Source organism: Procambarus clarkii, chromosome 94 (genome assembly GCF_040958095.1).
Source record: "Procambarus clarkii isolate CNS0578487 chromosome 94, FALCON_Pclarkii_2.0, whole genome shotgun sequence".
NCBI lineage: Eukaryota > Metazoa > Arthropoda > Malacostraca > Decapoda > Cambaridae > Procambarus > Procambarus clarkii.
The window spans coordinates 11,878,000-11,900,833 of NC_091243.1; the positions used below are offsets into that span (position 1 = coordinate 11,878,000).

Consider the following 22,834-nt stretch of genomic DNA (forward strand, 5'->3'; position numbering starts at 1 on the left):
ACATGAACAATTTCTGGCTTCATCAATATTATGTGATAAATGTGCGACTGCCTTTACACTCAAACATATATATTTTTGTTATTCTAGATGCTCCAATCATTTGGAGTAAATGGTAGAGCAACGGTCTCGCTTCATGCAGGTCAGCGTTCAATCCCCGACCGTCCAAGTGGTTGGACACCATTCCTTTTCTCCCGTCCCATCTCAAATCCTTATCCTGACCCCTTCCCAGTGCTATATAGTCGTAATGGCTTGGTGCTTTCCCTTGATAATTCCCTCCCTCCCGTAGAGGCTTAAGCTTAAGCTTACAAAGCAGAAGTCTCTTGTTTTTTTGTTTGCAAACTAAGAGCTCTTCTTCTCACATCTTAATATTTGCAAGGTAAGAATTGTCCCTCCCATAGTTCAGTGTTTGCAGTTAAGAGCTCTTCCTCTCACAGCTCAGTGTTTCCAAGCTAATAGGTCTCTCTCCCACAGCTCATTTGATGCATTACTCTCCTAATTTTTCCCCGGAAGGTATTCCGCTAATCACTTTACAACCAGGATTTCGATTACTGTTGGGTGAACAGGAGCGTACAGTGAAGGAACGGTTCGTCGTCTCACTGGCGTTCCCGCTTGCAAGACGAGTGAGGGCACTAACCTTTTAACAAAGGAATTCCATAAGGAGTTCAGACCAAATTAAGGCTGGTTGTCATTTATAATTATAGTATTTGTTTGGAAAGTATGACACATTTAAGATTAAAGAAGTATGGAAAATACCTTTGCCTGGAGACTGGAACTTACTGTAGAAGTCCAAAGAATAGGCTGTCGCTCATTTGTTTATCGGTCATGGTGTAGTGTTGGGTTTGTGGCTTATCAACCTCTGGCAAGTTATTTGTGTGCAGGGGTAATGTAGAACTTTCTGTGTGCAGGGATAAGCTAGGTAGAACCTTGTGTGTGCAGGGGTAAGGTAGAACTTTGTGTGTGCAGGGGTAAGGGTAGAGCTTTCTGTGTGCAGGGGTAAGGTAGAACCTTTTGTGTGCAGGGGTAAGACAGAACTTTTTGTGTACAGGGGTAGGATAGAACTTTCCGTGTACAGGGGTAGGATAGAACTTTCCGTGTACAGGGGTAGGACAGAACTTTCCGTGTACAGGGGTAGGACAGAACTTTCCGTGTACAGGGGTAGGACAGAACTTTCCGTGTACAGGGGTAGGACGGAACTAATTTGATATATTGTAGATAAAGTAATAAAACACACACAAATGATGAAAACATCAATTACCTTTAAATCATTGATCAGATAAGTAACACACAAAGGGAATAACATAAAAAATAACATTTATAAAATTGCATTTAAGAATAATTCAGTAACATACAAATTAAATAAATGTACAATATTTTACACCATAAAATTCAATTCTGCAGTTATAAACTGTACAGAAAACTTACACGACAAGTTCACAAAATTCAGTGAAAGAGGTAGAAGTGTATGGACATAATAATAAACACAACATTTGACATAATGTATTTATACGTCAAAATACGATGTACTATCCGAGAGGACGGTTTGTGCCCTGGCGCACTCCGATGTTCCCAGTGATTGGCACCAGTCCTTTTCCCCGACCTCATATCTCAATGCCTTAGTCTATCCTTATATCTCTCCCAAGAGCTGTTTAGTCATACTGGCTTAGCGCTTTCTATTATAATTTCTGGATGTGTCGCCTAGCCTTCACATCCCGTGTGTCAGGATGATCCCTGCAAGACAGTACTATGATCGGGAGAGGTAGTGGGGGTTGGGCAGCCCGTTTTATCGATTTGCTACAATGTATAAAGTACAAAGTCCTATTTTGGACTTTGAAAATGTGGATGTTTGTAGGCCGTTATTTTTTATATTACTTTGCATTGTGTACGCTATGGACCGTAACGTACAAAATGAGATGTATTGACTAAACCACACACAAGAAAGTGAAGGGACGACGACGTTTCGGTCTGTCATGGACCATTCTCAAGTCGATTGTGAATCGACTTGAGAATGGTCCAGGACGGACCGAAACGTCTCCGTCCCTTCACTTTTTAATGTGTGGTTTGGTCAACATATTTCAGACACGTTATTGTGACTCCTCGTCTACAAAATGAGATGTATTGAGAGGACGGGTTGGCTATCTCCTCACAGCAGAATCTCTGGTGACGCCCAACAAGGTCTTCTTTATAGGGATCTTGCAGCTTTATCTCGTCTATGAGCAGTTTGGGCCTTTGCCGGCCAATGAGATTACTTATACTTATATCGCAGAAAGATCCCCTTCATTATTCTGAGGGGCATGAAGAGTCTCTCCAGTCAAACAATTTGTCCAATATATCTCAACCATATGTGAAGACTGCGTCATACATATATATGCGAAGGCTGAGCCATACCTCATACATTTATATACGAAGACTCAAACATATATAAATGAGGTGTATGTCGAATAAAATGGAGAGTGCTATTATCTGATGTAGCCTGTTCGACTTTATTAGATAGCGTAACTTTTTAGGCTATGGAATTTAAAATTTTTAGTTAAATACGATGCACAACACAAAACAGTATATTGGCACAAATGCGCTGCTATTGCAAGTCATTTAATTTCGGCGAAAAAAATGTCTTTTCACTATTTAGGCATACACAAATTGTTTAGGCATACACAACTTCTTTTGACATACAAATTATAGGAACATGCTCCGGCGGAAATTATTGCCGTATTGTCACTGGTTCATGACACAGAGAAGTACAGCTTATGTCCATACACATACTAGTTCCAAGTACATGTTAAGTTCTAGTTCATGGTACAGCCTATTATCATATCACTGGTTCATGGTACAGCCTATTATCCTATCACTGGTTCATAGCACAGCCTATTATCCTATCACTGGTTCATGGCACAGTCTAGTACTGTCATTGTTCCTGAATCTGTCTACTGATTCACGACACAGCTCATTATTACAATCACTGGTTGGTACCATAGTCTATTAAGCAATCACTGGTTCATAGCACAGCCTATTAGGCAATCACTAACTCATAGCACAGCCTATTTCCCGGTATTGGTTCAAGGCATCAATGTATCCTGTCGTTGATTCACAGCACATCGTAGTACCCCTGTTACAAATTCATAGTATTTCGTAGTATCATACTCTTGGTTCATGGTACAGTCTTGTATTGTTACTCTATGGCTCACCATAGTAGCCTGTAATTGATTAATAGCACAGTTTATAATTCTGCACTAGTCCCTGGTACAGTGTAGTATTGTTACCCAGTTCATGTCACATTACTATCCTGTTATTGGTACATGGAACATCCTAGTACCCTGTTACTAGTTCATGGTAAAACCTAGTGTTATTACGTAGGCACTTAATATTGATTGGCGTGCAAAAATTTATCTAATCTTTAGAACATCATTTATCTTAAATTTAAGCGTAATAACATTCAGGATATGACAAAAATTATTGAGTAGTGCATACAGGTTTGACATCAATTTAGAGGCATATAATATAATATATAAAAACATTGATTTACAGATTTCTTCTAAAAGTGATGAACATGTCTTGCGCCTATTTCTTATTGTTGGGTGCTGTCAGCGGAACTCTGCCTGCTGTCATTCCTAGACCTTTTAACATTATCTCACATCTGCCCTGGAAGCACCCTAAATCAAACCTAATTTGGAGACATACCAGGTAACTGGACCTCATTCGCGTGAATAGAATTCAAGACACAGTGGCATATGACTATTACAATTATATTCAACATTCAATAGCACTAAGGAGGAACTTGCACCACCTGACTAGCACCACATCACTAGCACCATGGAGATCTAGCACTCTACCACACCAACACCAAGGAAAACTAGTATCATGATTCTCATCATGGGGATCTAATACTATCTACCACGCTAACAGCGTGGATGAATAGCACCACCACCACACGAGCACTCCAGCAAACAGTCAGCACAAGCTTCTCGAACTCACGATCAAACAGCTCCAGCGCACACTCGACCACATGACCAACCATCCCTAACACACACTCGACCACATGACCAACCATCCCTAACACACACTCGACCACATGACCAACCATCCCTAACACACACTCGACCACATGACCAACCATCCCTAACACACACTCGACCACATGACCAACCATCCCTAACACACTCGACCACATGACCAACCATCCCTAACACACACTCGACCACATGACCAACCATCCCTAACACACTCGACCACAAACACACAAAAAAAGACCACAGGAACCTCAAATTGGTCTTCTTGCCTCACTTTTTCAAAGGATCCCGTAGTAGTACAGTCGGGTTCGTTCTCGACGCATAATCGAGAATTCCGAGTTCGAATGACGGGTTGGACAGAAATGGTTGGACAAATATTCTTTCACCTAATGCCTCTTTTCACCCAGCAACAAGTAGGTACTCGGGAGTTAGTCAACTTGTTGTGGGGTTGCATCCTGGGGAAGGTCAGTACTGTAGTTCAACTTTGGAGTGGCAAACTGCGATGAATCCTGTATTGTACATATTCTCTGAAATAGGATAAGGATTTATCGACGCAGACATTGAAGTAAATCGGTCGTTCTTTGGAAAACATTCTTTACGTAACTATTTTGTCTTGTTCACTGTAAATGACAGCACAACAGCCTCCTGAAGATGACAGCACAACAGCCTCCTGTGGATACCATCATTATAACATCTGTGAATGTCATCACAAATAGCTATATAGCCTCTTGTGAATGACGCAAAATAGTTTATTGATAGCACGAAAGCCTGTTAATGCCAACATAATAGCCCCCTGTGTATAATAATAAAATCCCCTCCGGTGGATAAAAACACAAAAAATTCTCCTGTGGATGATATCACAACAACCTGCTGAATTAAGTACAACAGCCTCCATTCTCGTGTACAATTATACCAAGACTAAAAGTCTGACGACGATGTGGATCATGAAAACTAATTAACCAAGTGCTGTTTGCTTAAAGCATCTAGTTCTTCACCATTAGCCTCGGTTATCTGAAACAAACATAACTGATATTCTGTCGAGACTTCCACACGATAACAGCATCTTCTATAATCTCCCACGAGTCAGTTTAAAGAAGACCTTTGTTTATGATGAATAGTCACTGATGTCACTAGTGGTGGAAGGAAGAGGATGCACTTGGAGTTACCATTTGATGATGCTGGAATTGGTTTTTGATGCTTTAGTTGGCTGTGAAATTACTTGGTGCCTTCGTTGAAATCCCTGAAAGAGGAATGCAAGTATCTGTGATAATAGAAGAATTTACAATTCATTAGTAATGTATCTGAATTTAGCTAGAAAGTTTATTAGTGAAAGTGTTCTTTTCTTATGAAAAATTATATGCTAAATAGTTACTAAACATATCACCATATAACGCAGCGCACACTTCTCGAACACACAACCAAACAGCCCCAGCGCACACTCAACGAACACACAACCAAACAGCCCCAGCGCACACTCAACGAACACACAACCAAACAGCCCCAGCGCACACTCAACGAACACAACCAAACAGCCCCAGCGCACACTCAACGAACACACAACCAAACAGCCCCAGCGCACACTCAACGAACACACAACCAAACAGCCCCAGCGCACACTCAACGAACACACAACCAAACAGCCCCAGCGCACACTCAACGAACACACAACCAAACAGCCCCAGCGCACACTCAACGAACACACAACCAAACAGCCCCAGCGCACACTCCTCGAACACACGACCAAACAGCCCCAGCGCACACTCAACGAACACACAACCAAACAGCCCCAGCGCACACTCAACGAACACACAACCAAACAGCCCCACCACGCTGTGTGGCGGTATATTAACTCACTAGATGAGTGATGCTGCAAAATAAACTCGGTCGTTGGGACAAAAGTAAAAAATAAATTAACAAATTTACCTGGAGGCTGTTACAATCTTAGCTTGACCTGGTTTTCCTCATTAGCTTTATATCGTTAGCAAACAGTGGCACAAAATAATAATATAAATAATAATATGATTTCCTCAGCTATTTCAGTTACACATAAAGGTCGGTACTGGTACGCAGGGTACCAGTACCCCACCACAGGGCGAGGGATGACGGATTGTGGGTGAGGTATGGTGGGTGAGGCGTGAGGTATGGTGGGTGAGGGGTGAAGTATGGTGGTTGATAGGTGAGGTATGGTGGGTGAGGGGTGAGGTATGGTGGGTGCCATACCTGAGAGTTCAACAGGTCAAGTGACCGGGGTGGGTGTAAGAGCGGCGGCGGTGTCCGAGGGTGTGGCAGCAGCAGCAGCCTCGTCTCCTGTGAACACAAAACAAACATAACACTCTTGTTGCCAATATATTAACCCAGTTACCTTCACTCGAATAGTTATTACAATGTATACCTGCTGCATATAATCAACATTAACATTGCCTACTTTTGGGATACTACGAACACACAATGATTAACTTGTATCATAAGAAACGCTATTGTTTTGGTTTACTAAAAGCTGGCACTACATGTAAGCTGCTACTGCCTATAAGCTGGCACTGTTTGACACTGCTTGTAAGCTGGCACTGTCCGTAAGACTCTTGTTTATCTAGGACCATATATACCGTAACATTGACAAGTATCAAAAAGTCTAAGCAAATTTACAATTGTTTATAACTAGTTCCCCACACGCGTGAATTGCTTAGCTTATATAAAACATTCGGGGGTCCAGCTCCCATTATGTGACTAACCTTTCCAAACATCGCCCACAGCCTATAGCGCGTTATTTTAGATTGTGATTAAGAATGTAGCGTGAAATATGGCCATAATATTTTCCTAAAGACCTAATTCGAAAATAATGCTATAAGTGTTAGTGGCTTTGCATGAATGTAAAAATAACAGTCTTATGTACTCTCACCAACCCATTGTACCTTCTTGCAAATAAAAATTATTATTACTATTATTATTATTTTAGTCATCAATAAACTATTGTTACTATGTTTTGACAGGTTGGTAATGTGGCATAAACCCTGGAAAAATTGTCTTGAATCTTCGACTCGACTTGATAAAATTCAGTATTAAGCATTAGAGACAACCTTGAACAAATCCACAAGGGCCGTGACGAGGCTTCGAACCTACGTCCTAAGGAAAGGCTACAGGACCCGCAGTAGGTCAGGATGATTTCCCGGTTGCAATTGTTTTAACCATGTCGTAGCTCAATCCATTAAGGCCGCGTCTGGGATCCTCTCGGACGTAGGTTCGAACCCTCGTCACGGCCCTTGTGGATTTGTTCATTTGATGCATCACGTTATTGTGATTTCTGTGTTGAGAGACAGCCTTCTTGCAAGTCCGGCCACACGGAGCAGGCGTGTATGTGCGATGGATAACGGTTATAAACGAAAGTGAAGATGGGTGCATACCACTAACCAGGCCTCTTGGTAGTTGTGCTGTGAGGCGGCGCAACAGAGCCAGACCTGATGTGTTCCTGTTGGTCACCTGTGTACACCTGGTCACTTCTGTACACCTGGTCACCTTCATACATCTGTTGACCACAAGGCTCAACAGGTACACGACTGTGAGGGTGTGTGTAATGAGATAAGGCGGTGCAGTGCGCATAAGGTGGCATACCGTGCGTAGCTGGGTACGGTACTGGGCCATGATGGTGCATGGTGTAGGTGGTGGAGGTGCGCGCATGGGTGGCTTGGCCGTGAAGACCACCAGAGACCAGACCATGGCGCTTGGTGAAGAGTGATGGCGGAGGTGGTGCGGCTGCGCAGGTTGCTGGGCAGAAGACGTCGTCATCTAGAGCTTCAACCTCGTGGTTGAGTGGACTGTCAGGGCTGGACCTCACTCTCCCGTTGGCACCTTCCTCACCTGAGACGGTCAGTCCACTGTTAGTGCCACCCTCCTTACCCGAGACTGTCAACCCTGTCAGTGCCATTCGTCACCTGAGACAGTAAACTCATTCGTTCTTCACAACAAACCGTAAACAATTGGTCTTACACCAACACTTACACAACTAATAATATCACAAATATTACAAGTTTACATGATTCTTGTTACATAAAGTAAAAATTAAGATATTCAATACAAAATAGACAGGTTTATCTGTACTTGCTAAAGCCCTTACAGGTGACACGTCGTCTACTCTCGAAATCTGATTTAAGGCTAACAGTCTACTGTATCAATGTATTCAAACTTGTGCGAGCAGATTTGCTGGACAGCTGACCAAGACATTACAGCCTATACTAGGCTACTGGTATAGCAACGTTGAGGACAGGAAGCATGTTAGTTTAGCGAGGTCTCTATCTGCATGTGAAACTCAACACTTCAAAGTCACTCTATAGATGACACCGGCTTTCTACTGTTAGGAAAATATCGACTTTAGCGTGGTAGTTCATCAATCATTGATAGCAGGAGAGCAAGTTGGTACAGTCATTAAAAAGTCAATCAAGCGTAAGGAAGAATCACCACTTGTATGTTCTCGCTTTGACTACTTTAGACAAATATCTCACCACAAAGGACTAAGCCAGTAAGTAATTATCAAAAGAAGGCACCAAGCCGGAAAGGCTATGTAGCACCATCAAGTGTGCGGAATAATCAGAGGGCGCTAAATATAACTAAGGATGCCAATATGAGAACAGACTAGTATGACTGTATAACACTATGAAGGGGTATGAGGACGAGCTGAGGGAACGGTGCCCTGCCATTGGACCATCAGGGACGTACTGGCCATGTAAAAAGGGAGGCGTTGCTTTAGCGACATGTTCAAACGGATGGACATCTCACCGAAAAAACTATATATAGCACAGGGTGACGAAAATAGTTCCGGAACTAAGTCAACCACAGTCAATAATTTTTGACGGATGGGTTGGGATGTTTTTATAAAATGTTTGGACAATTTTGTTATATAATATTGACGACTAAGTCTAGGAATCCTTGAATGATAATTATGAATAACCTTACTTGGAGTTAATATTCTGGACTAATCAATACTTCTTTTACTTTACTAAGTTTAAATGTTTTTAATTAACCATACCGTTGGTGGCGACCTTGATGAGCTGGTCGAGTATCTGATCTGGAGTGCACGATTTCCAGCCCCAGTCCTGAAGAAGGTCTGGAGGGAGACAAAGCTTCACTACCGCCATGAAGTCCTCTCTTAGTCGCTGTTGTGGGTTGGGATCCTCTGAGGGCCTCGCACCACCCCGCTTCAATACATATACTAACTGCTGCTCTGGAGAACACGACCCCTGTTGAAGTTTGGACGCCTCGGGGACCGATAAGAGATCATTCAGCACAAGCCTTAGACGTCCCATGAAGACCTCATCCGTGTGTGTGTCGCTCGGCGTCTCAACAAAAGATTTATTTTGATGGCTTGTGAGGCTCGGCAAGTTGTTCTGGAGTTTTATGGAAGTCAACATGCAATGATGTTGTTGTCCAGCACCTGGTAAGGATGCAGGTCGTTTACTTGCTGATGCAGCATTATTAGTCACTGAAGGCAGTCGGAGAGGCGGCTCGGAGGCGGGTCTGTGGTGGTTGACATGACGAGAGCTGTGAAGGCTGTGGAGCTGGCCAGGGCCAACAACATGACCGTCTTCCAGTGTTCCTCCTGACTCTGTGATGATGTGATGTGACTCAGTAATCTCTTCCCCACGAGGCGCAGTCTGCTTATTGTCTTCATGGGAATCAACGGAATTAGCAACTTTTTCTACACTTTTATCACTATTCCATGTGGACACTTGTCCTGCACTAGTATTTACATTGTCCATACTAGACTCGTTATGTATAATTTGTTGACAATGTGTTAGTAATGAGGTACTTCGTTTATCTGTGTTATCTATGCTAGAAATGGATTTACATGCATCGTACATACAATCAATTGTTCTTTTCGATAATTCATAATTATTATAAGCTCTAGTCTGGGGAATAGCAGTGTCACTTTTGGACCTACTGTGCCCTTGTCCTCGCTGTGGTTTAGCTAAGGCAGCTTCTTTCCAAGCTGCTCCCGGAGGCTGATGGTTAAATGATGGTTCTGACGAAAGACAACGCCGAAAGGGAGGATGATCTTGTGATGCAGGAACTTGCGGACTTATTGTGGAGGCTTGATGATGAGAAGCATTAAGAGATTCTGGCCTCACCACATGTGTTCTCCATTGGACAGGATGCCCTTGTGGTGCTAAATTTTCACTATGATTGACACTAGCATATGTGTTCTCTCTAGGAGATAAAGAGGGAGGCTGAACGTGATGAGAGATGTTGCTCTCCATCTTTTGTCGATGAGGATCAATTACAGCAGCTTCTTGTCGCATAGTCGAAGTACTGAACGAATTAATGGATTTTCTTGCCTCAGGCGGTGGGCCTAGAGGGATGAGCTCCACGCAAGGTTTCGGAGGTTCCATAACTCGACGGGTCTGTATTCTCTCGGGAGGCTTATCTAAACCATCAGCAGGACGCTTTAAACTCCAGGGAGAGTCATAGTTCTTTAGCTGCTCGGGTGTGTATGGGGATCTCACTGGGATGGCAGTTCGGAACCTGTCTGGTGATGCATGAGAGGACATGATTGCAGCAGTCTGAGGCGATCTTGGTTTATGCCAAAGGGTATTCATAACAGACTCTGAGCGTGGGTCATAGGAATGCTTAGGATATGCCTCTGGCGCTCTCGGATGCATATGGCGATACTGACTTGAGGGTTGATGATTGTTTACGGAATAGACAGAGCCTGGCGCATGATGCATGTTGGAAGAATTGACTGGGATGTATACTTCACGAAGGGATGCATTATTTTGATGTTCAATACGACTTTGTAGATCAGGTCTACCTGGAACTTGACGTACATAAGAAAGACTTGCCAGTGTACCTGCTGGTTGTTCAGAGGGTGGCGGGGGCATGCCAGGAGAGTCGCGGAGAGCTGTAGGAATTCCGTAAGGCACATCTTGATGTCTTGGTCGTGAGTGGTGCATGTCAGGAACTGTGAGGCGCGGATCATGGACTAAGACAGGTGCTTCTGATGGGGAACGATGAAGAGTTGGAGGAGGATACGAGCGGAGATCAGTCGTGTCCGGATGACCTGGGGAGCTGCGTGGTAATGTCAGCCGGTGGTCAGCGGGTCCCGGCGGGGCACCTGGACGCAACATTGGGGGTCTACTTATGAGGTGATATTTGCCAGGGTACTGCGGATAATGACGATACGGCTGAGGCTCTCCAGGTGGTATGTGCATGTGGTGTTGGGCAGGGTAAGCAGGGTCATGAGGGCGAGGTTGATACTGGTGATAGGGATGCCGGACTTCTGCAACTGCATAAGAACCGTCAGGAACGGATCGGTACACCGGGTACATGCCGGGGTAGACTCTGAACTCGGGGCGTCTCAACCTATGGCCAAGTGGTATACCCAGTGAGGAGGGCCGGACTCGCAGGTACTGCTGCTGAGCGGGAGTAGTGAGTGGGGAACTCACGGTCGCTGACTGGTGGCTGGGTGGTGGGTCATCCACTACACTCACCACAAGATCAGAGTCGATCCCAACGGCTGAGCACACTCTGGCTAGGATATCAACGTCTTCTTGTTTAGCTGGTTTTGTAATTTCATGCACCTCTGCACTTTCTGTGGCTTCCAGAAGTCGCCTTTTCTTAGTTATAGGTTCGATATCCCGACGACCGTTCTCAGTCACCAGAGGCTGTGATGGTGCTGGATAGTGTGTTGGTGGAGGATTGGTCGCGAGATGGCTAGTTTCTGTGTGAGATGACTGAGGAGGTATTGGATGGTTTCTGGGTGATGAATTGGTCACTAGTTGGCTAGTCTCCGTTTGAGTTGTTGGTGACTGAATAGTTGGTGGAGGATTTGTTTGTGGTTGTATGGTATGTGGGTGTGATGCTGCTGGCTCTGTTGCTGACTCTGTTGCTGCACACTGCGTGCTGGGTCTCGATTTTAACGTGCTGTTGTCTTCAACGGGAGTGGCGTTGGCCATGGCAGGCGTGGAGTTTGGAAGTGTGATGGGCGGCGCGGAGCATGGAGGGCGTGTGGGGCAAGGAAGGTGTGTGAGCGGCGCGGAGCGTGACGGGCGTCTGGAGCGTGGAGGGTGTGTGGATGGCGCTGAGCGTGAAGGACGCGTTGAGCGTGTGGGCGGCGGTGAAGGTGGTGTGGGCGCTGGCAGAGCGTCGACCAGGTCACGAGGCTTGAGACGATGGAGGCTCATGTCGCCCCGAGACACTCTGCGGAACAACAACTACCATTACTATACACTCGTCATCATCATCAAATAAGAATATGAATAATACATTATATCAAAAGTCCGCCTTTTCAAGACAAGTGTGTGTAAAGATGGCTGGACGCTGGAACAGGAAGAACCTATGTGTCTTACAGCTCCATTTTTGTTTCCTGTTTTAAATTTTATCTGTTGTCGGAAAATCCGACACCATTTAATAATCATACAGATAATAGCTGTATTGTATAAACAAGTTACCCATAGAAAACGTAACTTGTAGTGGAATTACCGTCTATAGAAAACGGGATATCATCACCACATACTATTATAAATTCACCAGCTATTCTGCTGGGAATTATTCTTAAATACATTAGTCTTTGGACTTTACCATCATAAAACATCTCATATAAATTAACTTAATTATCAATATTAAAGTAGAGTAAATGTGACCCTTTTATCACTTACTGTCATCTGGACAATGTAAGCCAGGCGTCAGTGAGGAAGGAGGGGCAGCCATTGTTTATACTGAGACCAGAGGCGCAGGGAGCAATTCGGCTCCTGTTAATTTTACTTGGACGAAGTGTTATGGAAACCAAAGGTGTACCATTATCACACGCTGTCAACAAATTCAAGTTAAGTGTTCTACCGAAACCCATTTATCTATCATTAGTGGCCATTAATGTCATTGGGTAGGGTGAACCGGTTAGAGCACGAGATCGCCTCATACTAAAGGTAATTAAGCCAGGTCTTCATTGTTCCATGTACAGTGTTTCTCTGATATACCTGTCATATATAGGATTCTGGCTTTACAGCTAGCGCCCTTTTGACAGGTCAAGACGAGGAAGCATGCTTTGTGCATCAGTTACCAGGGTGATGGAAGCTACCTCAAAGAGGGAAAATGTGGTGTCTACATCCTGGTTATACCTGGTGGACTAAGGCCTGCTGTACAAATAAGATAAGGAACCTCTTCAATGTTTAATAATGTGTAGTTAATACTGTAGTTTGATTGGCTGCATATATATAAATTAAATTAATATAAACCCCTAATGTGTAGAGGATCGATTTGTGAGATTAAGAGATTATTGCAGAAATACAGTCCACTTATCATCATACAAATTGCTATCAAAGTATATAAATTAACGTAAATATAAATTCTATATAAATTCATATAAATTAAATAAATATAAATCTCACAGGTCGGTTCCCACATCTGTAGCTAAAGTTTAGCTGTTGAAACCTAAGGCTGTCATTGTAGTACTCGAGTCCTGAGACTGTCTTTATGTTATATTACTTCAGAACTAAGACTATTATTGTATCACTAGTGATGTGAGACTGTCATTGTGGCACCTGAGACTGTTCAACACTAGACTTGCACAAAAGGTTGCCAAGTCCACTTGCTAAGTCCAAGTTGCCAAGTCCTAGTTGCTAACACTTGCACAAAAGGTTGCCATACTTAACCCTTAGGCTGCGACACACATCACTTGACATAAAGGTACAGAGGATCGCACTGTAACTAATGTCAAGTGATATTTACCACAGAAAATCTGAAATATTAGCTTTGATAATAAATCCCTATATATATATATATATATATATATATATATATATATATATATATATATATATATAATATATATATATATATATATATATATATATATATATATATATATATATATATATATATATATATATATATATATATATATATATATATATACAGGCTGCCTGTTTCCGACAAAATAATTATAGCTATATAAACAGGCCCGTTCCACAGCTACACCCAAATACCCCCAGAGGTATATAATTTATAACACGTCATATTATATGCATTTTCAAATATCGTAATACAACCCAACAATGAACCATTTAATAACGCAATGTTTGATAGACATAGGGAGTACTGAGGGTATCCAGGATGTTGTTATAGATTCAGCTACTCGGAACAAGTTCCAAGTAGCACGGGTTATGGTGAGCCCGTAACTTACCTGGCACAGGAGCGGGGCAAATAGCACGGGCTATGGTGAGCCTGTAATGGACTTACCTGGCACAGGAGCGGTATCCAGGAAGTCAATTACTGGCCATTAATATTGGCCATCCCCCCACAGGTGGTGTTGTGAGGGGCAGGAGTCTGCGGCTGGCGCACTCCACCCTTCAACTGTTGACATCATTAGTAATGTATAAACTTCGCCTTCCCGATGTGCTTCCTTCATTGCTATTCATATAATCGTTATAATTGCTATCATCATAATCAATATTATATATGTAGAATTATGTGTACTCACCTAGATGCTCTGGCACGAAAGAGCTAAGCATCTATTGCCTATACTTTGTCAGTTTCCTCTGGAATCTAGTATGTCATTATCATGTCCCCTGTATCTCCTCTCCTTCAATGTACTTAACTGGCAGTACTTACCCAGCAATGTCTGCAGGGCAGTGAGGTCTAAATCTTCATTCCCTGCCAACTAGCCTTCTTCTACCTGTTAGGTTGAGGAAGATCATTCTTTCAGTCATTCCTCACAGCTTAAGAACCAGCCATGTTGCATTCATTTCTAGTTTTATTTTTTTTAGATGAAGCTGTGTATAGGACCCGGGAGGCTCTTTTGTCCGAGTTTTAGGAGGAACACAGCTAGGGGAGTACAATGATGGGCAGGTGCTGATGTATATGTTAGTGTTTAGTGATCATATAATGTCTTGCTACTGTGGGTCGCCGCCTGCCCACACCCTCCTTGTCAACACCTGAGACAATAACAACTTTTCATAATGGTCTACCAACAGACATCAGACATAACACCATCTAATAGACTTACAAACAGATAATAATTATAACTCATGATGATGATCATCGACCATGATCAGCTACAATAACACCAGCCACCAGTGTTAACATATTCTAGCCCGGCCAACAACCCAAGCTGACTACTCTCCGCCATTGTCGGCGGTCATGAGCCAACAAGAATGTGTCGTCTCTCACGGGCAAGTGTTGACGAACACCGCCCTCAGCCAATATTATCGGCCCGGCCGCCACTCAAACTGGCTGCCTTGTGCTCTTGTGTTTTGTTTTAAACTGGCTGCCTTGTGCTCTTGTGTTTTGTTTTAAACTGGCAGCCTTGTGCTCTTGTGTTTTGTTTTAAACTGGCTGCCTTGTGCTCTTGTGTTTTGTTTTAAACTGGCAGCCTTGTGCTCTTGTGTTTTGTTTTCCTCTCCAAACTGGCAGCCTTGTGCTCCTGTGTTTTGTTCACGTCTTCCGGAGACACTTAACGCGTCGTCACTTTCAGTTTCATTTTTGTGAGTTCTTGTTCGAGGTTCTGGGCGTTATTTTTTCCCTTTTTTGTAAATGTTGCTGCAATGTTTGCCGACTTGTCATATGTGGCTGACGTTATACTGTTCACATAAGCTTTTGTTGTTAGTGTTGGGGTGGTATCTGCTCACCGGTCCTTTTCTCTTATTGTTTCTTGTAGTTTTTTCCCCTTGTGAATCAGCTTCCTTACAAATCTCCTATCTTCTTTTCGAATCTACATTTTCTTATATTGATTTGGATGGAGCTTTATAAGCTTTATGAGAGTCTAAGAGTCAAAGAGTCTTGCCTCATTTTAGTGGCGCTGACGTAGAATTCAGTCAAATTTGCTAGGCATGATTTCCAGTCTCTGAATTCATGATGTCCCTAGACGTACTCTCTCCAAGTGATCCACATTCTATCCCAGATGACTTTTGCAGGAATTTTACATAGTAATGTGTGTTGTGGTTTTGAATAGATGTTGTGTCATGAAATTAAGATGACCTCAGTGATGTCTAGGGCTGAACATAATGTCCAGGGCTGAACATAATGTCCAGGGCTGAACATAATGTCCAGGACTGAACATAATATCCAGGGCTGAACATAACCTCCGGGCTAAACATAACGTCCAGGGCTGAACATAAGAATTAAGGACTTACGAGTGAAACGCAATATTTTGTGAATATCAACAGGAAATGACTCAGTTTAGGCTCCAGCACGCAGTTGCCAGGACAGGACGAACCAACGACTGATATTTCATATAATTTTCTTACTTGCGTATTATTGTTAATCGTGTATTATCTTCTTTGGAATGTTCCCATTGGGTTGTTTATATGTATTTAAAAGTATATAGGGGACTCGGCGGTGCTCGGGTCGACCTCGACTTCGACGAGGTTGCCATGGGAATCGACACCTTTGGGGGGACAATGGGGGCCGACCCCGACCCGCCTGTAACTGTCCTCTAACACCCATCAGTCACCCTGCACAGTTTAATGAGGCTAACCTTAAGCGTCTGACTTTCACTCTTGGAGAAGTAATATTTTTTTATGTATTTCATCTTTGGCAAGTGTTGTAACACTCAAGGCATGCTGGTATTTTCGTAATTTTTTCGTCAGTGACGAGTTAATCATGTCCAAAAAGATTGAACGATTAGGCAAGCACAATAAAAACTGAGCTGTTGGGCAGTTATCGAGTCAGTAAATTGAACATTAAAGCATGATAGGAGTGATCTTTGTGTGACAATGTATACTGTTGACAATGTGTACTGTAGTCTATGTCTTACAATTAATGTCTGAAGTATCTTGCAATATTAAAGGGAATGTCACTGTTGCCGACGATAATAATTGTTGTTTAGTTTGTGTGGATTCCAACCCGTACTGGAAAACATGACTTTGTACATCGATTGGCCAATGAGGCTTGCACGAAATATACTGACGAAATATACGAATAAAATACTAACTTTAACTTTGTACTATATAATACATTATTAAAAACCTTCAGATTAAAACAATTCTTTCAGATTTAGAATTCAAAAATACTCAAAGATTTGAAAATTGATTTCGACAGGTGAGAGATGACAACATACACATAATTTGTCACTTGTTTTGACTTTTAGACCACTGAAAGCATCTCACAAGTTAGTAAGCGGACTCTTGGAGGCTACAAACAAAGCTCTCAGTCTAGTTCAGTTTTGTGTACAAATATTTGGAGTATATGTGTTAGTGTTATATCAACTCCTAGATCTTTCTCTCTCTCCGTTTCATGAAGGACTTCATCTCCAATTCGGTATCCTGTGCCTGGCCTCCTGTTTCCACCGCCTAGTTTCATTATCTTACATTTACTCGGGTTGAATTTTAGTAGCCATTTGTTGGAACATTCATTCAGTTTGTCTAGGTCATCGTGTAGCCTCATACTATCTTCCTCTGTCTTAATCCTCCTCATAATTTTTGCATCATCAGCAAACAATGAGAGGAACGATTCTATACCCTTTGGGAGATCATTTACATATATCAGAAACAGTATAGGTCCAAGGACCGAACCCTGCGGGACTCCACTGGAGACGCCTCGTCAGTCTGAGACCTCACCCCTCACAGTGACTCTCTGTCTTCTGTTACTTAGGTACTCCTTTATCCAATGGAGTACCATCCCCTTCACTCCTGCCTGCATCTCCAGCTTTTACATTAGCCTCTTGTGTGGTACTGTGTCAAAAGCTTTATGGCAATCCAAAAATGTGCAGTCTGCCCACCTCTTTCTTTCTTGCCTGATTTTTGTTGCCTGGTCGTAGAATTCAATTAATCCTGTGAGACAGGACTTGCCATCACTGAACTCATGCTGATGTTGTGTTACAAAGTTCTTTCTCTCCAGATGTTTACTAGCTTTCTTCGCACAATCTTCTCCATCAGCTTGCATGGTATGCAAGTTACGGACACTGGCTTGTAGTTCAGTGTCTCCTGTCTATCCCCCTTCTTGTATATCGAGACTACATTAGCCGTCTTCCAAATTTTTGGCAGTTCACCTGTTACAGTGATTTGTTATACACTATGGAGAGTGGCAGGCACAGTGCTCCTGCTCCTTCCTTTAGTATCCAAGGTGAGATTCCATCCGGGCTTATGGCCCTTGTCACATCCAACTCTAGGAAAAGCTTCCTTACATCCCCACTGGTAATCCCAAACTCTTTTAGTGGTTCTTGGTTATCTATTCTCTTTCTTATCTCTGAAACTTCTCCTTGCTCTAATGTGAAGATCTCCTGGAATTTCTTATTCAGTTCCTCGCCCACTTCCTTGTCGTTTGTAGAGAATCTGTCTGCCCCTATCCTTAACTTCATTACCTGTTCCTTCACTATTGTTTTTCTCCTGATGTGGCTATGCAGCAATTTAGGCTGAGTCTTTGCCTTGCTTGCGATGTCATTTTCGCATTGCCCTTCTGCCTCTCTTCTCACCCCCTGACATTCATTCCTGGCACTCTGGTATCTTTCTCTGCTCTCATGTGTCCTGTTATTTCTGTAGTTTTTCCACGTCCTTGTACTTTGTTGCTTTGCTAGCTTACATCTCTGATTAAACCATGGGTTTCTCATCTGCATTTCAATTTTGTCCTTATGGACTGGGACATACTTGTCTGCTGCCTCCGTAAACTTCTGCGTGATGTAGTCCATTATGTCTTGGGCCGTCTTTTCCCTGAGCGCTGTTAGGAATTTTCTTATTTCCTCATAGTTTCCCTTTAGGAATGCTATCCTTTTGTTTTCAGGTCCCTTCCTTGAGTTCATTAACCCTTCTTCGACCAGATACTGAAACGTGTGTGTGTGTGTGTGTGTGTGTGTGTGTGTACTTACCTAATTGTGCTTGCGGGGGTTGAGCTCTGGCTCTTTGGTCTGTGTGTGTGTGTGTGTGTGTGTGTGTGTGTGTGTGTGTGTGTGTGTGTGTGTGTGTGTGAGTTTGCATGTGTGGGTATGTATGCTTGCGTGTAGATGTGTTTTTTTAAATGTATGTACTCACCTAGTTGTGCTTGCGGGAATTGACCTCTGGCTCTTTGGTCCCGCCTCTCGACCGTCAATCAACTGGTGTTGTACAGATTCCTGAGCCTACTGGGCTCTATCATATCTACATTTGAAACTGTGTATAGAGCCAGCCTCCACCACATCACTGCCTAATGCATTCCATTTGTAACGACACTGAAAAGATTCTTTCTAATGTCTAATGTGTGCAGTTGTGTATTTGAATGTACAAGTGTAGGGTTGCGTGAGTGTGCTTGCTAGTCCAGGTGTGTGCTTGCGTGTGGCGGCGTGTAGAATGAGAATTGTGGTGACGGGGTCAGTGGCGGAGTGGGCTGAGGGTTAAGCCGCTGGTAACCACAACAGTACTGGGTGCCTGGAGACACGCCCGCACAGGCCAATTCAATTGCTTTCTTTATTATGCACCTCATACCCATCCCGTGGGCGGTGGTGTAAAGGGTTACAGAGGCACATAATCGGTTCAGGAACTGATCCCTCTAGTTCGTTTAGTTAAGCAAATAACAATCTTTTGACGCTAGTTATGCAATTATTAATGTTATATATACATGTACACATACATACATGTACATATACATATATACATACACATACATATTTAATCACCCACACAAATACACACATCAATAATCTTTTGTATCACAAGTGATTCAGCAAGAGGCTCACAACAGTCACTATACAAGGCACTTTACATCTATGGTGAGTCACACAGTTACTAGTCTTGCTGCACACCCACCTAACTGGGCGGCAGCTTTGCAACCATGTGCAGTCTGCACCTACAATAAGCAAATTTTGGATACTTCGCTAAGATATCGGGCAGCACATCATTATGAATGAAGTACTTACACATTTCTTGGACACTATTGATGGTGTTATCTCTGAATTCCGCGATTTTTTCACATTTCATTATATAATGACGCAAAGTATGCGAATAGTTCTGCTGACAGAGTTTACATTTAGTCAAATCTACATCAGCAGATATTACAAATTCCCAGAGGTACTTGTAGCCGAGCCTAAGCCTAGCAGTGGTAACATCTAGAAGTCTGCTAACATTATAGGATGACCCATAGACGTGCGGTTCTTCCTGCATAATAGAATGATGATAGATGAAGTAACTGGTGTGAATTTCACTTTGCCTCAAGCCAAGGTGCCTATATTAAACAACCGACGGTTAGAAAGGTCGGGTCCAAGAGCTAATAGCGTGACCCTGCATACACAAACATTAAATACACTAAGCCCACAAACACACGTCGCTAGAGCAAGCAAGAGACGTGATAAAGAATTATCAAATACTTCGGAGAATTGACAGTGAAAAACGAGATGTTCAAAATAAATACTAATATATCTCTAAGGCATCGATCACGGAAGCTTGATAATAACACAAGTTTCACAACATGTGAGAAAGTTTTCTTTCAGCGTAAGAGTAATGGGAATATATAATGAGCCAAATGAACATGTTGTTGTAGAAGCGAACTCTGGTAACAGTTTCGGAGTCACTGCATTAGACAACCAGTGTCTAGAAGAAAGTGTTCGCTGACAACCACTCCACTCTCTAGCCTTCACCTCTGACCCACAGTGAGTCACTGCCACCAGCCCCTCAGCCTCCTGCCCTGACCCTTCACGGTCACACGCCCCACACCCGCCCTCACCCTCCACAGGTCAGGGAAATTGAAATTGAAATAAGTTTATTGATGTAAAATACACACAAAGGGATGAGGTAGCTCAAGCTATTCTCACCCCGTTCAGTACATCGTGTTAATACATACATATACACACATCACAAACAATAAACATATTACCAAACATTCTGAGAGATAAACATCTACATTTCCTCCTTTACACAAGTAGTATGGTATCAGACGTACACACAAATACTTTTATGACCGAGGTATACTGTATAGACAATTTGCAAGAGACAGGTCAGGGTGTTGGTCTTAACCCCCATCAACCTATGGCATGTCATGAAGGCAACAACATCATCTTACTGACCAACCAACAAGAAGACTTTAGTCCTCAACATAGTCCAGGACTAAATTAAACTCACAGTGTATATAAACCGAGGAGCAGGTAACACTGTGTATATCTCCTTTCTTTGATTTGTATAGATTATAAAATAAGAACCAAAGCTTATCAGTTCAATTAAAAAAAAGACATTGTTATTAATAAATGTTGCAACATTTATTGATAACATGCCTTAAGTTATTGCAATGAATGTCTCTCTGTTGAGTCTGGTCCTGACCGCCAGACAGTGCAGACGTGTTTCTAAGGAGCTTCTGGCTGGCGTTTGCCAAACAAGCCAGTTGGCTTGTTTGGCCTTTACTTGCAGCCTGCCCATCCCACCTGACTCACTCCATGTCGACACGCTGGGAGGAAGGAACTATCAGGGGAAAACACAAAGCCATTACGACTATATAGCACTGGGAAGGGGTCAGGATAAGGATTTGGGATGGGACGGGGGAAACGAATGGTGCCCAACCACTTGGACGGTCGGGGATTGAACGCCGACCTGCTCTTCGACACGCTGGAGTACGTGATATGGTAGACTCCTACACATCTCCATTACGGCAGACGCATTGGACGGGAATTTAAGTGTCGTCTTGATAATGACATCGTCTGCACGACGTCTAACGTGTTACAGATCACGCTCGACGACATGCTCCACTTTCAAAGCCTTCGCAGCACCAGGGTGGTGACAGTACCTACGGGCTCACCATAGCCCGTGCTACTTGGAACTTTTTGTTCCAAGTAGCGAATCTTTAACAACAACAACAACCAGGGTGGTGGAGAACTGTGCAAACAGCGCGTCAATTTCGGAATTTGCGAGAAAGCATGATGCTGACTTTGCCAGTTTGCCTAATGGGAAAGATTCAGTGCAAATGATTAATTTGTGTACGACGTTTTCTCATGCTGCTGTGAGGGAGGCGCTGTTTGAAATGTTGACTGGGACTATTGTTAACTTGAACACAACAGAAAAGTGGACATTATTCGTCTGATTCAGCATACTTTTGGTCCAGCCAAAGGACTTATTCAATGGCTCTCGAACACTGAAAATAGAACTTAACCGAAATATTCCTTCATCAGTGTCAGGCCACAACAATAACTTTATTTACACTGGAGAGCTGTATGTAATAAGTATGGAGATGCGGGCCACTTTGCTGCTGCTTGCCAAGTGAAGGCAGTAGTGCGTAATAACATTAGTCGTAAAGCTGACTGTCCATCACCAGGGGCCACCACCTGTACGTACTCAGGTACGCACTAGTACAAGGAGGTGTGGGTGACACAACCCTAAACTCTGTTAGTGAAACGACTCGGGCAGTGTCCCCCAGTGCGAGTGCAGGAGAACAACAAGAGTGCAGGAGGCGTAGTTTGGAAGAAGAAACTGAATGTTGAAATACTGTTTCCTCAATGTTAATGGAATCCAGAATGCTTTGATGGATTCAGGAACTGCTAGACCAGTACGATAATAGTGAAGCGACCATATGAGTCATAAATACTCATACTCCGCCCAAATAAAACAAACAAGCAACACTTAGTGGGCCAGCCAGAGGCTTAGGGCCCGCGCAGGAATATCCCTATAAAAAAGGTACGATAATCACTCCACCATTTGTTTTAAATTTAATTCAGATTTGTACAGAGTTTGAGCACTTCATATTTGTTTCCCCTGCTTCCGTGTGTGCGTGTGGGGGAGGGGGCGCCACCCCCACACTCACCCCCCCAGACATGGACGCAGGGCCGGCCAGACATCACGCTGAAAATGCGACACCGGCTGCCGTGAGCCACGGTGTAGCGTGCAGCCATCTCCACCATGGAGGGACTAACACCTCCTCACTACAGGGGGGTCCTTCCTCATTATCTCCACCATCTTATCGGT

At 43.2% G+C, this 22,834-nt stretch overlaps 1 protein-coding gene across 10 annotated transcripts in view; it reads right to left on the minus strand.

Annotated features, from left to right (window-relative positions):
- Positions 1 to 1,306: 1,306 nt before the first annotated feature.
- The window catches only part of LOC123747392 (uncharacterized), a 29,048-nt gene continuing 7,520 nt past the window's right edge, over positions 1,307 to 22,834 (minus strand). For 3 of the 10 annotated variants that reach the window (XM_069320013.1, XM_069320012.1, XM_069320011.1), the window contains exons 2-5: positions 9,022 to 12,188; positions 7,410 to 7,910; positions 6,225 to 6,311; positions 1,307 to 5,244 (exon numbers count right to left, since the gene is read on the minus strand). In XM_069320013.1, coding sequence (XP_069176114.1) covers positions 6,241 to 6,311; positions 7,410 to 7,910; positions 9,022 to 12,172 — 3,723 coding nt within the window. In that variant the 5' untranslated portion in view covers positions 12,173 to 12,188 and the 3' untranslated portion in view covers positions 1,307 to 5,244; positions 6,225 to 6,240. Of the gene's footprint in view, positions 5,245 to 6,224; positions 6,312 to 7,402; positions 7,931 to 9,021; positions 12,189 to 14,597; positions 14,899 to 22,834 lie in introns of those variants that run through there. The other 7 variants (XM_045729581.2, XR_011226187.1, XR_011226188.1 and 4 more) reach the window with 7 other exon arrangements.